General features: G+C 44.0%; 1 protein-coding gene across 4 annotated transcripts in view; it reads right to left on the reverse strand.

Moving 5' to 3' along the window:
• The window catches only part of MTA1 (metastasis associated 1), a 157,790-nt gene that overhangs the window by 94,669 nt on the left and 45,367 nt on the right, over positions 1 to 17,754 (reverse strand). For all 4 annotated transcript variants that reach the window (XM_039484276.1, XM_039484274.1, XM_039484277.1 and 1 more), the window contains exon 3: positions 10,447 to 10,540. In XM_039484276.1, coding sequence (XP_039340210.1) covers positions 10,447 to 10,540 — 94 coding nt within the window. The remainder of the gene's footprint in view (positions 1 to 10,446; positions 10,541 to 17,754) is intronic.

A 17,754-nucleotide genomic window follows, 5' to 3' on the forward strand; every position in this document is an offset into this window, starting at 1 on the left:
TCCCACCTCCGGAAGAACATCTTCTGCATTCCGGATGAGGTCTTGGATATTGAGTCTGAGTGGACCATGTTCAGGGCCTCAATCATTGAGGCAGCCACAAAAAGCTGTGGCCTGAAGGCGGTTGGCACCTGCCATGGTGGCAACTCTAGGATCCACTGGTGGACTCCAGTGGTGAGGGAAGCTGTCAAGTTGAAGAAGGAGATCAATGCTCCAAGCAATGCCCACAAACCAGACTCCTGATATGGCTGAGGGGTACTGGCTGGCTAAGAGGGCTGCAGTTGTGGTAGTAGTTGAAGTGAAAGCCCAGGCTTGGGAGGAATTTGGAGAAACCATGGAAAATGACTACGGTATGGCTTCAAAGGTGTTCTGGCAAACAGTTTGTTGCCTTAGGAGGGGTCGGCAGGACATTGCTCACACTGTACTCAGCAAGGGTGGTGAAACGCTGACCTCAGTTGAGGAGATCGAGAGATGGAAGGAGCACTTTAAGGAACTCAACTCGATGGACATGTACCCTCTCCCTTTAATGATGCAGCGCCAGAAACCTCTGGCGAGATTGGATTTATTTCTGATGCTGGAGGTCGATACAGTGGTAACATGCCTTTATAGTGGTAAGGCAGCAGGGATGACAAGATCTGCCTGGAGCTGTTGCAAGCACCGGATAATGTTGGGGTGTCATAGTTAATGCATCTCTTCAACGTTGCGTGGAAGGCGGGTGCAGTACCGCTGGGCTGACAACCCAGGGTGCTGGTCCCAGTCTTTAAACTCTGAGTTGTTAGACTCGGAGGTGGCATCTCTGCTGTTTCCAGATGATGTTATCCTTCTTGTTTCTTCAGACTGCAGTGTCTGATGTGCACTCAAACATTTTGCTGCTAAGTGTGAAGCGGCTGGGATGAGAATCTGCAGCTCCAGATCAGAGGTCATAGTCCACTCCCAGAAGAAAGTAAACTGCTCTCTCCAGGTGGGGCGGGGGGGGGAGGGTGGGGAAGAGCAGCTGCCCTTAGTTGACAAGTTCAAGTATCTACGGGTTTTGTTCATGAGTGATGGGAAGCGGGAGCATGAAATCAACTGGCGGATTGGTGTGGCAGCAACAGTACCGATCCATGGTGGTGAAGCGGGAGCGGATTACTCAGATGAAGCATCCCTATCCTGACCTAGGATCATGAACTTTGGGTAATGACTGAAAGGACAAAATCATGGGTACAAGCAGCAGAAATGAGGTTTCTACACAGAGTGGCTAGGCTTACATTTTGAGACAGGGAGAGGAGCTCAACTATTCAGGAGAGCTTTAGGAGTAGAACCGTGACTTCTTGGGATCGAGAGGAGCCAGCTGCAGTGGTTTGGGCACCTGATAAGGATGCCCCTGGGAAGCTTCCGTTGGAACTACAGTGAGCACATCCCACAGGGCAGAAGCCAACCCAGGACATGCTGGAGGGATTACATCTCGCAACTGGCCTGGAAATGCTGGGGAATCCCCCAGGATTAGCTGAAACCTGTTGCGGAGGAAAAGGAGATCTGGTCCTCCATACTCTCCATGCGACCCTCACGAGGGGGAAAAAAAAAATGTGTTTGTGTGTGTGTGTACGTACGTACACACACACACACACCCCTCGCTAGGAAGAAGTTTACTCTATGGGCAGGTAATGTGTTATTCTATAATGGTCTATAATGGGGTTTCTTGCATACCCTCTTAAGGAGCTGGTAGTGGCCACTATCACAGACTGGATATTGGAATAGATGGAGTACTGTTCTGATATAGTATGATGTGATAAATGAAGGGGGGGGGTGATGTTATTGACATGAACTGTGACCATATAGATCATTGTTGCAACCAAGGTCCTATAGTGGCACCAAATCTTGTACAAAGGAGGTCATGTAAGGTATCTATGAAAAGGTTATAATTTGCTGGTTATGATTATACTATCTGTATGCAGGTATTTTTGTATATTTAAAGCTATAAGTATTGGCTGTTTCCTGTCTGTATTTCAAACTTGTGCTATGCTTCTGGGTGACACCCCAGACAGTTTGGTTTCAGCACTGCCTGGCCCGCTTGATGGCCCATTAAGGACCATCAGCTATACAACTGACCCATTGAGAGAAGGCAGATACAACTTATGACTCAGCAAGGCATGCAGGGGCATGCCTATGGAGAAGACTCTAAGGCTTTCAAGCCATGTGCTGGGTAGCTTCTGTCTGGAACAAAGAAAGCACAGGCTGCACAGCAAGAGACTATAAAAGGCAGCTGCATCTTCTCCATTTTGTCTTCAATCCTGCGTCTTACCTCTGGAGGAACTTTGCTACAAACTGAAGCTCTGAACAAAGGACTGAATGACCCATCCAAGCTGTGGATGTACTCCAGAGACTTGATTTGAACCTGTAGTTCATTCCATCACTGCTACAAGCCTGAACCAAGAACCTTGCCATTACTGTATGTAATTGATTCCATTTAACTAATTTTAGCTCTCCTCTATATTTCTTTTTATGAATAAACCTTTAGATTTTAGATTCTAAAGGACTGGCAACAGCATGAGTTGTGGGTAAGATCTGAATTGTATATTACCTGGATCTGGAGCTTGGTCCTTTGGGATCGGGAGAACCTTTTCTCTTTTACTGGGGTATTGGTTTTCATAACCATTCATCCCCATAAGGCAGGGGTGGGCAAACTTTTTGGCCTGAGGGTCGCATCGGGTTTCGGAAGGGCCAGTTAGGGGAGACTATGCCTCCTTAAACAGCCAGGCGTGGCGTGGCGTGGCGTGGCCCGGCGTGGCGTGGCCCCTGCCTCCTATCCACACACCCCCCGCCACTTCCTGCCCCCGATGGCCCAGGACCCCTGCCCCATCAACCCTTCCATCCCCTCTCCCCAGAACCCCCACCTCGACTGCCCCCGGCCGCCCCATCCAACCCCTCCTCTCATTCCTGAATGCCACCCCCTGCGGACCTCTGCCCCATCCAACCACCCCTTCCCCCGGAACCCCTACCCCTGACTGCCCCCACTGCCCCATCCGACCCCTTCCTTCCTGACTGCCCCCAGAACCCCGCACTCCATTCAAACCCCCGTTCCCCACCCTCTGACTGCCCCAATCCCTATCCACACCCCCACCCTAAACTCCCCTGCCTTCTATCCAACCCCCACTGCTCCCTTACCGTGCTGCCTGGAGCACCAGTGCCACGGCTGGGACTGGAGCCAGCCACACCACTGCACAGCACAGAGAACCGGGTCAGGCCATGGCTCTGCAGCTCTGCTGCCCGGCCACCCAGAGCATTTGTGCCGGTGGCGCAGCGAGGCTGCAGGGGAAGGGGAGCAGCGGGGGAAGGGCCGGGGGCTAGCCTTACAGGCCAGGAGCTCAGGGGCCAGGCAGGAGGGTCCCGCAGACCAGATGTGGCCCACGGGCCATAGTTTGCCCACCTTTGCCATAAGGAGTGGCGCTGGTAGTGATACTGAGAAACTGGAGTGTCTACGGGAATTGCTTGTATGACTCCTGCTTAGCCAGTGGGATAAAACCGAAGTCCTCTCTGTTTGGCTGGTTTGGTGTGCCTCAGTAGTGAAGGACCCCCAGCCTTGGGATGTAACTGCCGTGCTCTAAGCAATTTGTCCTGAATTGATACTCAGTAGTGTCCCGCCAAAGGCTGCTTTGTTACAGGGGGTAGCTCCCTTTAATGGACATCCAGGTAGCCAGTAGCTATAAAATCCCTCTTAGTAGCTGTTCTCTAATTGCTCTACCTGTAAAAGCTTAAAAAGTCTCACTACTATGCATGGGTAAAAGGAATTGAGTCGACATCTGACCAGAAAAGCCAAGGGGAAGGCTAGAACTTTTTAAAATTGAAACAACTCCCCTTTTGTCTGTCTGTGGTTGTTCTCTGGGGAGAGGCAGACAGGGCTGCAATCGTGCTGTAAGAAGCTTGGGGCCAGGTATGAAAAATCATCAGTATCATACCTAGAAACTACTCATTTGAAACCACAGATATGTAAGTAGATCAGGAAATGTCTAGGAAGATGCAATTAAGTTTCTCTTTTTATTTCTTTATGGCTTGTGGACTCTTCTGTGCTAACCGCAGGGGCTTTTGTTTTGCTTGTAACCTTTAAAATGGACCTCAAGAAAAGTTATTCTTAATGCTTAATCCTTGTAGGTTTTTTGTTTTTTTTTAAATCTAGCAAATGCCTAAGTTCCCAGATGTATTTTATTTTTTATTAATAAAATTTACTTTTTTTAAGAACAGAACTGAATTTGTCTCTCTTAAGAGGTTTGTGCACATGTTTAATGAGCTGGTGGCACAGCTGATTTCCTTTCCCACCCCCTTTCCCAAATGAGCCTTCCTGGTCTCTCAAAGGGGTTCTGCATTTGGGTGGGGGCAGCATCTACCAATCCAAGGTCAAAGAAAACCTGTAATCTTGGGAATTTAATACAAACCTGGAATGGCCAGTATTAACTTTTAGAGTCCTTGTGGGCCCCCACCTTCTGCACTCAAAGTGCCAGAGTAGGGAATCAGCCTTGACATATGGCGATTTCCATGTTAATTCAGGGAGAGAGAGACACTAATCTAACTCAGAATTCTGGGAATTTCCCGAAGAGGTAGATTCAAGTTCTTCCTAGTAATGATGAAACAAAAATCTCATTTTAGATTTTGTTTCAGATGAACTCTGAACCGATGATCCAGGCACTTCCAAACTTTGGGGAGGCAGAGTCAACTAAGACCTCATTCATGAGGCTATATTCAAAATGTATTCACACTCGCTGCTGGTATAGAAACCACACAGACTTAGCAACTTCCTCAGGCAAGCAAACCTCAAGCACCTAACATATTGGTCTGAATCTCATCTTCCTGCTATAAGATACTTATTTTTAGAAGCTTTGAAACTTCAGAATATACCATCATGTAGGCCTGACAACTGAACAGTAGCTGCTGAAAGCAGATAGCAAAACTGCCAGTAACTACTCAAGCTATTCAACTGGATGATGAGATGGATTGCACCCTCAGAAAGTTCGCAGATGATACTAAGCTGGGGGGGAGGTAGATATGCTGGAGGGTAGGGATAGGGTCCAGAGTGACCTAGACAAATTGGACCCAAAGAAATCTGATGAGGTTCAACAAGGACAAGTGCAGAGTCCTGTACTTAGGAAGGAAGAATCCCATGCACCGCTACAGGCTGGGGACCGATTGGCTAAGCAGCAGTTCTGCAGAAAAGGACCTGGGGATTACAGTGGACAAGAAGCTGGATACGAGTCAGCAGTGTGCCCTTGTTACCAAGAAGGCTAACGGCATATTGGGTTGCATTCAGGGGCGGCTCTAGGCATTTTGCCGCCCCAAGCATGGCAAGCAGGCTGCCTACAGCAGCTTGCCTGCGGAGGGTCCGCTGGTCCCGCGGGACCAGCGGCCCCTCCGCAAGCAAGCCGCCGAAGGCAGCCTGCCTGCCGCTCTCGCAGTGACCGGCAGAGCGCCTCCAGTGGCTTACCGCCCCAAGCACGCGCTTGGCATGCTGGGGCCTGGAGCCGCCCCTGGTTGCATTAATAGGAGCACTGCCAGCAGATCGAGGGAAGTGATTATTCCCCTCTATTCGGCACTGGTGAGGCCACATCTGAAGTACTGCATCCAGTTTTGGCCCCCCCACTATAGAAAGGATGTGGACAAATTGGAGAGAGTCCAGCGGAGGGCAACGAAAATGATCAGGGGGCTGGAGCACGTGACTTACGAGGTGAGGCTAAGGGAACCAGGCTTGTTTAGTCTGCAGAAGAGAAGAGTGAGGGGGGATTTGATAGCAGCCTTCAACTACATGAATGGGGGTTCCAAAGAGGATGGAGCTCGGCTGTTCTCAGTGGTGTCAGATGACAAAACAAGGAGCAATGGTCTCAAATGGCAGTGGGGACGATCTAGGTTGTATATTAGGAAACACTATTTCACTACGAGGGTGGTGAGGCACTGGAATGGGTTACCTGGGGAGGTGGTAGAATCTCCATCCTTAAAGGTTTTTAAGGCCCAGCTTGACAAAGCCCTGGCTGGGATGATTTAGTTGGTGTTGGTCCTGCTTTGAGCAGGGGGTTGGACTAGATGACCTCCTGAGGTCTCTTCCGAACCTAATCTTTTATGATTCTACACTACTAACAACTATTCATTTATTTTTATGAACTGGGACAAACTAATGAAGCATTGGTTCTGTGACCACTGTTACAAATGGCAAAAGAAGAAGCTGATATGATTAGGAGGAGAGGGTCTTTTACAACTGTTTGGAAACGTTCCAGTAAATGATAAATGCATACATGCTTCCAGTGTTTTCCTCCTAGTTTGTTAGTTGTGGCATACAATCTTTGCTGAGGAGACCAGCAGAGTAAATTACATAAAACAGACATGTGTTCTGACTTCCTACGTTCTCCCTGCAATGTCAATTGGATACAGTATTTATTCTTTGTTTCCTGTCCCAAACTGTTGTGCAGTTCTGCTGTAGACCTGTTAAATAGGAATTGTGTTCCACCCCTGAGGCAGCTACATTTCAAGCGATTCCTCTGAATAATTTATGAAGTGATTATGGAATCTAAAGAATGGAAAATGTGAGAAAAGGTATAGCAATCATCATTATTCAACCATAACCCCAGACAAGTTTCACATCAGATGGTAAAAAAAAACCCTTAAGTTTGCAGTTCAGACATAGGAATCATATTCTATACATTAGGTACAAACTTATAAACATCATTGCAGAAGGCACGTCACTTCTCCTCTTGGAAAGTGGCTGCAAAATAAAACCCTTGCACCTTTCTTTAAGTTTCTGTAGTTTCAAGTATCTGATGGATTATACTGAAAAATTTATTTTATTCCTATTTACTTAATGACATTTATTGACTTGAATATCATTTCTCTCCATCTCTCTATTTTAAGTGAGAAATAGATAAAAGTTTTCCTAAATTGCACAACATTTGAGTTTGACATATGTGTGTTTCTTTTTCATAGTTATATCATTAGTTTCTTTTTCATAGTTATATCATTAGTAGGTCTAAAATTATAAAGGCATCAATAGCAGACTTACACTTAGAAATTACAAGACTGATTGAATCCAGAAGGGTCTGCAGTCACACAGCTTCATTAATCAGCTGAACAAAGGCAGTTAAAAGATCAGTGATGCAGATACGTATATCTACTGCAAATGCAACAAAATGAGGCAGCAGGACACTTTATGAAAAGGGATCATTATGCAATCAACTCAGAAATCAGTGACAATGTTGATTCTCTCTGATCAAGTATTTGTATTAGAATTTTTGTAGGAAATTAGGAGTAATTTCATTACAACATGCAGGCTATTTATAGTTTTTTCCTAATACAATATTTTGATTATAAATTATTTAGAAAGTATTGATTGCTAATTACAACCATATTTTTACTTTTTAAAAGGAACAATTGAAGCCACACAAAAAGGACTGGGGGGGGGGGGGGAGGAGATGAACTGGGGTGCCTCTACCAAAATAACACAACACAGAACAACTATAGAAAAGGAAATCTAAACTGACATATATTGTCTCTGTTTATGTGATGTTTCCATTAATAGCACTGCTCTATAATTGGATCTTCATGACAGTCTTCCAAATAGCTATGAAAGTGAAGCAATGCTCTAGTTTCCATTTGGATCAAAACTGTTCATTTCATTTGGGAAAAAAAAAAATCTGTACTTGCAGGTTCAAAGAATGGCTAATGGTGGCTAACAGCAAGATTTCTCATCTTCATCCTCAAAGTTTCAACAATTCTTGTCACTTCATTTACTAATGTATTGAACTGAGACACACATTAATGAGTCACCATATTTAGTTTGTTTGCAGGGAGGTTTGTATTAAACTTCAGTATTCCTAAACAATGGAACAGCTCTGACACTAGAGAAAGAATCAGTAAAACTATGGATTGTGATCCCCACAAAAAATCACTTAAACAGGGGTAGGCAACCGATGGCATGCATGCCAAAGGTGGCACACAAATTGATTTTCAGTGGCACTCACACGGCCCAGGTCCTGGCCACTGGTCCGGGGGGCTCTGCATTTTAATTTAATTTTAAATAGAGCTTCTTAAACATTTTAAAAACCTTATTTACTTTACATACAACAATAGTTTAGTTATATATTATAGACATAAAAAAGACCTTCTAAAAATGTTTAAATGTATTACTGGCACGTGAAACCTTAAATTAGAGTGAATAAATGAAGACTCGGCACACCACTTCTGAAAGGCTGCGGACCCCTGACCTAAAACATAGACAAATCTCATATCAGTACCATACGAATACATGGACCGAGATGTAATTGTATGAGCACAGAACAGATTTCATTTCATTCAAACCTGTTACAAACAATATGAAAAAAGCTATTTTGAAGGCAGAGAGCATGCCCAGGTCTAGTTTTACTGGGTCTTTCCAATGACATGATGGCAGTATTCAGAAGTGTAGTACCCAGATTTTTGGCTTCATCATTACTAGGAAGAAGATGGATCTGTAAGGTACGCATTTTAATACTTTTGTCAGTACTCATATCATTTAACAGGTTATTTTTCCTCCTTTAGAGATAGAGGTACCCCTTCACAGTAACGTATTGCATCTTAGTCCTAAAATTTTAATTCACCTAAAAAGCACCCATCCATTGTAGTATTTCAGCTGTTTTGGAAGGAAGTCCGATTTTTATTACTAGTAAACGTTTTTGTTATTTCTTGTTTGACCGAGGACTTAAGTAGATGGCTAGCTAATCTGTAATTTACATATCTATACTTATGCTATTTTAGAGAAATTCAAAGGAGACATCAAATACTGGGGAAAAAGGCAGGTTAAAATATTGTTAAACTGTTTCTCTAACAAGCGTACAGAATTTGTACTCTATTGATCTGATAGTTAATATAGGCCCAAGTGAAAATAATTTCTCACTAGATGACATTGAAATGTACGCACAATTCAAAGTGCTAAGTATCTGATGTTATAAAACAGTAATAGAATATTTAAAGACAGATGATAGTGATAACCGGCATAGATATTGAAAGATTTTAAGTTGTAATTTAAGGTAAACCTATGTATAAGCTTCTCCCAATTACGCAAACACTTCAGCCACAGTTTAACTACTTTTCTTGTTATTTTTATTTAAAAAAAAGAAAGAAAAGGAGTATCTCTCTGGAATATGCAGAGTAACATGATACTAGAAGAAACTACACATGTAACTAAGCTCCATTGCTGCGCTGGGTATCTTATTTTCTTTTTAAATTAACTTCTCTCTACATAAGTAGATATGCCACACATTCTGCCTATGAAACTCTGTTATAAACAGATGAGCATACAGTACTACAAGATGATACATGTGTAGTTAGAAGGCTGAAGGGAAAAACTATGGCATAGCATACTGAAGAATAGTTTGTGAGCATGCAAGTAAAGATTGTCATAAGGCACACACCCAAGGGAGGCCAAGTGAAGGTTGCATGGACAAAAAAAACAAAAAACTTTGAAATGTCAGAAAGTACCAATGCTTAATCATGAAACTAAAAATTCTCATCTATTTTTAAACAGAATTATTACAGTGTTCAAATCACTAAGCAGTAACCAGCTCTCTTCAGACCTCCATCCAGCTGGGAAATTAACAACCTCCTAACAGACCATAAATTCAAGACATTACATAATGGTGGGATGTCCCCAGATCACTAACTTTTAGAAGTTGTACTAAACATGCTCAAAGGCAAATCTGATGATAGTCAGAATTTTAACTAATTTTTTAAACCTGTCAAAAACAATTTCTGATAGAAAACTAACAGGCCATTTTTTAATGTTCTCAGATTTCAGTGATTGTCAAAGTATGACCAGTTGTTGTTTAAATGTAAGGAGTATATTTCCCTTTCCCAAGCAACTTAATAGTTGGTAAAAAGAACAGGAGTACTTGTGGCACTTTAGAGACTAACAAATTTGAGTATAAGCTTCCGTGGGCTACAGCCCACTTCATCGGATGCATGTAGTGGAAAATACAGTAAGAAGATAGATATCTCTCTCTCTCTCTCACACACACACACACACACACACACTGAAACAATGGGTGTTACCATACACACTATAAGGAGAGTGATCAGTTAAGGTGAGCTATTATCAGCTATAAACTGTCGTTAATAGTTGGTATAATTTTCCTCAAATGTTTTCAATGTAATAATAAATGTTGTGCTGTCATTCATACATACATTATATTTTATATATATACACACACACACCCCTGTGACAACCAAATGACACCCAGTCAATTGACTTTTCAACAGGTCTTTGTTTCTTAAATGAAAAAGGTCAGAACTCAGCCAACCAAATGATACAACTAATTGTTGGATACTACTTAGTTGCTTAGGATGGGGATCATAAATTTAAATTAACCTAGCTCCAAGATACATGCATCTTGGAAACAGCATCACCACTTCATCCAAATGTAGAAATTATAATCAATAATGTTTTAAAATAAACAAGCTTACTTGCATGTTTGTCAGCCAATACAATAAGCGTACTTGATATATCCCTTCTTCTGTAGAAACACACCACCTTTGCTTCCACATTTCCATTGGCCGTCTGTAACAGTGAGTAGAAAAATTATTCTTGGGCATAAATAAAAAACTGGATCTCAAACTACTAAACTAGAAATCCATTAAAGTATTTAGAAATTTTAGCTATAAGTACTCCAAATCAAATACATGAACCTTGCTACAAATAGAACGCATTTCTATAGAAAATGAAACACTAAGCAAGTGTTCTGCAGTTCTACAATATGGAAAAATAGAAGTTACCATACCAGAACAGACCATTGTTCTAAATCTCATTTCTTGTTCTCAGTCATGGTCTATACTGGATGGTACAGAGGAAGAACAACAAGATCTCAAAAGGCTTCTGAGAAATTAGACTGGGCTGTACACAAAGGTTGCCAGCAGGAAACTCCTTCCTGACCTCACACCCATTTATCTTGATTGCCTGAGGCAGGCGATTTTAATTAACCGTACCTGTAGATTAAACAAGGATTTAGCCAAATAGACTGGATGACCTCATACAGTAATGAAGAAAAAAAAACCTACATGGGATCAGATTTTGATCCTGTCTCAAACGCAGTAGAACCTTATTCCACAGTGTCCCATTTACTCTAAAACTGATCCAAGTGGTGTCAGGTACTATTCAAGTAGTAAGGAGTAAGGAGATCAGAATCTGGTCTTTTCTTTGTAATTCTGCTTCTCCTGCAGAATTGTCATGCCTAGGTCTCAGGGCAGCAGTTTCAGTAGGAGAGCAAACCAGCCACACACTGGGGATTGCACACTACCCGAGAGAATAATTTACCACTCCTACAACTTTCCAGTCAATTCCTAATCTAATGGGAAACAAAAGCTTCTCCCCCGCAAAAAAAGAAAAAGGTTAGCCAATCAAAGTCATTGTCAGAAGTTAATGTCTCAAAAAAGTACAATAAAAAAATTAAGTTGCAAAGATAAACAACTCCAAAAGGTTCCCCTTCTCTGTCCCTTCAGAGTTTGAAGGGATAGAAAGAATCTGCCAAGTTGATATCACATGCGCAAGGTTCTCCCAACTGAAGAATAAGTAGCTCAAGGGAAGTTCCAAAAACAGCAACAACAAAAATGCAACAGGCAGCAATATTTTTGTCAATGACAACTACCGTATATTCCGGCGTATAAGACGACTTTCTATATTAAAAACAACCCCCCAAAATCGGAAGTCGTCTTATACGCCGGGTATAACAGCAGGCGGCTGGGATTTAAAAGGCTCTGGGCTCCCCGCCGCAGCGGGCAGCCCAAAGCCCTCTGATTCCCAGCCGCGGCTGGGATTTAAAAGGCTCTGGGCTCCCCGCCGCAGCGGGCAGCCCAGAGCCCTCTGATTCCCAGCCGCGGCTGGGATTTAAAAGGCTCTGGGCTCCCCGCCGCAGCGGGCAGCCCAGAGCCCTCTGACTCCCCGCCGCGGCTGGGATTTAAAAGACGACCTCGGAAAGGGGGGGGGGGTCGTCTTATAGGGTGAGTATAGCCCAAAAACCTATATTTTAACTCTAAAATTAGGGGGTCGTCTTATACGCCCCGTCGCCCTATACGCCGGAAAATACGGTATATGAAAGCAGCAAAGAGTCCTGTGGCACCTTATAGACTAACAGACGTTTTGGAGCATGAGCTTTCGTGGGTGAATACCCACTTTGTCGGATGCATGCAAAACGTCTGTTAGTCTATAAGGTGCCACAGGACTCTTTGCTGCTTTTACAGATCCAGACTAACATGGCTACCCCTCGGATACTTAACTATATGAAAAAGGGCGAGTTTTTGTATGTGTGTCTCTTTTGTTGTTCTTAAAATAAGGTAATATACCTAACCATTTTTGAAGCTGGCTGTATATTTCTGTTCGTAACAAACAGGCTTGCTCGCATACTTTTATCTATTTGCATGAACAATGAGCAGATCTCAATTCTCTTGTAGACTTCTCCCCAAAATGCCTGAATGAAGAAAACAAAAAAATTAAGCTACAGTATCCCAGAGCAGTGCATTGATGAGTTCTTCAAGATCTAGATTTAAATCTCAAGGCTGCTTAGACTGGCAGTTTGGGGGAAGAGATGTAAAAGCCCACCCAGAAAACCAAAGGTGAATGAGGAGTGCCATTCCATGCACAAAAAAATATGAGGCCAATATATAAGGTAGCTACTAAAACCTTAATGGTGGAAGGACAACAATCAAGATCTTTAATTTTATCAAATGATCTAGAATTAGAAACATCAGGCAACACTTATGTGCACATGTACAAATGATCCCAATCAGAGGCATAGAGGTCTCTGGTGCAAGGCTTGAAGACTTTGACCAAGTTTATCTTAAATATTTAACAATTTTGGATTATTCTGAAAATGTGAGGACCCATAATCCAAGCCACAAGATGGCAGATTTCTAGATCTGGGTTGAGAATTTGACCTTCTTTGTAAGACAGGGAGAAAGGAGGAAAGTTTCCCAGGAAACTGTCAATAGATCCAAATACCACACTTGGTCTGGAGCCATTAAGATCTCAAGAATCCTGACCCACCTCTTTTTCTGAGGAAAGTAAGTATTCATAGTAGTGGAGAAAATGTCTCTCCTTGATAGGGATTATGACTTAAAAGAGCTTTAAACTAGACACTGGGGGGAGACGGTCGGGAGAGGTCCTGGTGCTCTCCACGCCAAATTTATACATTGGGAGTGAGGACAACAAGATAACAACAGATATAGCCAGAGGGGGGCGGTTACGTGTAAGGAAGAGGGGGGGGACGGATACTAGATCTATAAGTCATACTGGAAGTACTGTGTCCCTACCGAGTTGGGTGAAAAGAGTGAGAGGAGCCCAACAGGAAAAATTAGGATGTTTGTTCACCAATGCGAGCTTAGGTAACAAAATGGAGGAACTGGAGCTCCTGGTCCGGGAATTGAAACCGGATATTGTAGGAATAACCGAAACATGGTGGAACGGTAGCCATGACTGGAGTACAGGTATGGAAGGGTATGTGCTGTTTAGGAAAGACCGATGCAAAGGTAAAGGTGGGGGAGTAGCACTGTATATCAATAATGAGGTGAAATGTAATGAGATAACTAGCAATGCAATGGAAAATACAGAGTCTGTTTGGGCAATGGTCACATTGGGGAAGAAAACTACCAGAGCCTCACCCGGGATAGTGATTGGGGTGTGCTATAGACCGCCAGGATCTAGGTTGGAGACGGATAGAGAGCTCTTTATGTTTTTAAGGAGGTAAACACCAATAGGAACTGCTTGATCATGGGGGACTTTAACTTCCCGGATATAGATTGGGAAACAAATGCTAGTAATAATAATAGGGCTCAGCTTTTCCTAGACGTGATAGCTAATGAATTCCTTCACCAAGTGGTTGCTGAACCGACGAGGGGGGATGCCATTTTAGATTTGATTTTGGTGAGTAACAAGGACCTTGTTGAGGAAATTGTTGTAGGGGACAACCTTGGCTCAAGTGATCATGAGCTAATTCGTTTCCAAATAAATGGGAGGATAATCAATAGTGCATCTGAGACTAGGGTGTATGATTTCAAAAGGGCTAACTTTACTAAATTAAGGCGACTAGTTAGGGAAGTGGACTGGGCTAACATATTTAGGGATCTAAGGGCAGATGACGCCTGGGGTTACTTCAGGTTGAAGTTGCAGGAGTTGTCAGAGGCATGTATCCCGAGAAGGGGGAAACGGCTCATAGGTAGCAGTTTTAGACCGAGCTGGATGAGCAAGCGTCTTAGAGGGGTCATTAAGAAAAAACAGAAAGCGTACCAGGAGCGGAAAATGGGAGGGATCAGCAAGGAAACCTACCTTATTGAGGTCAGAGGGTGCAGGGAAGCTGTGAGAAAGGCAAAGCGACGAGTGGAGATGGACCTAGCGAAGGGGATTAAAACCAATAGCAAACGTTTTTTTAGCCATATAAATAGGAAGAAAACCAAGAAAGAAGAAGTGCGACCGCTTAAAACTTTAAACGGAGTGGAGATTAGAGATAATCTTGGAATGGCACAATATCTGAACGAATACTTTGCCTCGGTCTTTAATGAGGCTAATGAAGGGCTAAGGAATAGTGATAGAGGGACCGATGGGAATGAAGATATGGGGGTAGACATTACGGTATCTGAGGTAGAAGCCAAACTTGAACAGCTTAACGGAAGTAAATCGGGGGGCCCGGATAATCTTCATCCTAGAATATTAAGGGAATTGGCGAGGGATATTGCTAGCCCGTTAGCGATAATCTTTAATAAATCCCTAAATTCGGGGATTGTACCGACTGACTGGAGATTAGCTAATGTAGTTCCTATATTCAAGAAGGGGAAAAAAAGTGACCCGGGGAACTATAGGCCTGTTAGTCTAACATCTGTAGTATGCAAAATCATGGAAAAAATCTTAAAAGAGAGAGTGGTTCCGGAGCATGAGGCCGATGGCAACTGGGATAGATTACAGCATGGATTTACGAAAGGTAGATCGTGCCAAACCAACCTGATCTCCTTCTTTGAGAAAGTAACAGATTTTTTAGACAAGGGAAATGTGGTGGATCCAATATATCTGGATTTCAGTAAGGCGTTTGATACGGTACCGCATGAAGAATTACTGGTTAAATTGGAAAAGATGGGGATCGAAATGAAAATCCAGAGGTGGATAAGGAGCTGGTTAAAGGGAGACTGCAGAGAGTAGTATTGAAGGGGGACCTGTCCGGTTGGAGGGGGGTTACCAGTGGAGTTCCTCAAGGCTCGGTTTTGGGTCCGATTTTATTCAATCTATTTATTGCTGACCTGGGAACCAAGAGTAGGAGTGGGCTGATAAAGTTTGCGGATGACACCAAGTTGGGGGGTATTGCCAATTCGGAAGAGGATCGGGATATTCTCCAGGGAGATTTAGATGACCTTGTAAACTGGAGTAATAGTAACAGGATGAAATTCAATAGTGAGAAGTGTAAGGTTATGCATTTAGGGATGACTAACAAGAACTTTAGTTATAAGCTGGGGACGCACCAGTTGGAAGTAACGGAGGAGGAGAAGGACCTAGGAGTCCTGGTTGATCGTAGGATGACTATGAGTAGGCAATGTGATGTGGCCGTTAAAAAAGCTAATGCGGTCTTGGGTTGCATTAGGCGAGGTATTTCTAGTAGGGATAAGGAGGTGCTAGTCCCGTTATATAAGGCGTTGGTGAGACCTCATTTGGAGTATTGTGTGCAGTTCTGGTCTCCCATGTTTAAGAAGGATGAATTCAAACTAGAACAGGTACAAAGAAGGGCCACTAGAATGATCCGAGGAATGGAAGGCCTGTCGTATGAAAGGAGACTTGAGGAGCTCGGTTTGTTTTCCTTAATCAAAAGAAGGATAAGAGGAGATATGATTACACTCTTTAAATATATCAGAGGGATAAATACCAGGGAAGGAGAGGAATTATTTCAGCTCAGTGCTAATGTGGACACGAGGACAAACGGATATAAATTGCCAGTCAGGAAGTTCAGGCTTGAAATTAGACGAAGGTTTCTAACCATCAGGGGAGTGCAATACTGGAACAGCCTACCGAGGGAAACAGTAGGGGCGAAGGATCTCCATGACTTTAAGATTAAGCTAGATATGTTTATGGAGGAGATGGTATGATAGGATAACGGGCTTAGTCAATAGGTCAATTAAGTGCCACACTGGTAAATAGTACAAGGGGTCAATGGTATGATATAACCTTTTCCAGAGGGTTTGGCTGGAGAGTCTTGCCCGCATGCTCGGGGTTCAGCTGACCGCCATATTTGGGGTCGGGAAGGAATTTTCCTCCAGGGAAGATTGGCAATGGCCCTGGAGGTTTTTCGCCTTCCTCCGAAGCATGGGGCAGGGGTCGCTTGCTAAGGAGTGGGTGGATCGGCTTATGTGGCCTGCATCTTGCAGGAGGTCAGACTAGATGATCATAATGGTCCCTTCTGATCTTGAATTCTATTAACTCTATGAACTCTATGACTTGCTATATGCATCTCCCAGAAATTTAGTTCCCTGACCATTCCAGAGGAAAGATTCAGACATCAATATTGCCGCAACACAAATAAGTCTATCTTTGGGTATGTCTACATTGGCAGTTACAGCACCGCTCAGAAAGTGCTGAAGGGAAACTGCTGCTGCTGTGTTCACATTGTCAGCTGCCTGCACATTAGTGTGTTCACAACTGAGACACTTGCAGCGGTATTCAGAGCAGTGCACTCTGGGCAGCTATCCCACAGAGCATCTCTTCCTCTTCTGCCGCTAAGAGTTATGGGAAGGCAGAGGGGGTCGCGGGGCATCCTGGGTCCTGTCCCAATGGCCTGTGATGCATTGCTTCGCATCCCAGCAATCCCTGTGCTTCCGTCTGCATTTGGCACCATCTTTCAACGGTTTGTGTACTGCGCGCTCTGCCTCTTTGGTGTGCAGGAATGGATCCCGCACTGTTGACCAATATGCTGCTCGCTCTCACTAACACGTCACGAGTGGCAGTGGAGTTATTCCTTAAACTACAAAGGCAAGAGCAATTTGACATTGATCTCGCCACGCGTACTAGCTACAACATGAGACTTCTTGTGGCATTCACAGAGGTGCTGACCACAGCGGGACGCCGCTTTTGGGCTCAGGAAACAACCACTGAATGGTGGGATCACAATGTCATGCACGTCTGGGATGACGAGCAGTTGGTGCAGAATTTTCGCATGAGGAAAAGCACATTTCTGGGACTGTGTGATGAGCTCACCCCAGTCCTGCGGCACAAGGACATGAGAATGAGAACTGCCCTGCTGTTGGAGAAGTGCATAGGGATTACACTGTGGAAGCTGGCTACTCCAGACTGCTACCGATTGGTCGCTAACCAGTTCGGAGTGGGAAAGTCGACCACTGGAGTCGTGTTGACGGAAGTGTGCAGGGCCGTTAATCACACCCTGCGCCGAAAGACCGTGACTCTGGGCAACGTGTGTGACATTGTGGATGGCTTTGCACAAATGGGCTTCCCTAACTGCGGAGGGGTGATAGATGGCACGCATAATCCAATTCCAGCACCAGACCACCTAGCCACCGAGTACATTAATCACAAGGGGTATTTCTCAATGGTTCTCCAGGCGCTTGTGGGTCACCGTGGGCGTTTCACAGACATTAATGCAGGCTGGCCCGGAAAGGTACATGATGCACGCATCTTTCGGCACACTGGCCTGTTCAGGAAGCTACAAGCAGGGACTTTCTTCCCAGACCAGAAGATCACCATAGTGGAAGTCGAAATTCCCACTGTGATCTTGGGAGACCCCGCCTACCCCT

This window comes from Mauremys reevesii, linkage group 8 (genome assembly GCF_016161935.1).
Source record: "Mauremys reevesii isolate NIE-2019 linkage group 8, ASM1616193v1, whole genome shotgun sequence".
NCBI lineage: Eukaryota > Metazoa > Chordata > Testudines > Geoemydidae > Mauremys > Mauremys reevesii.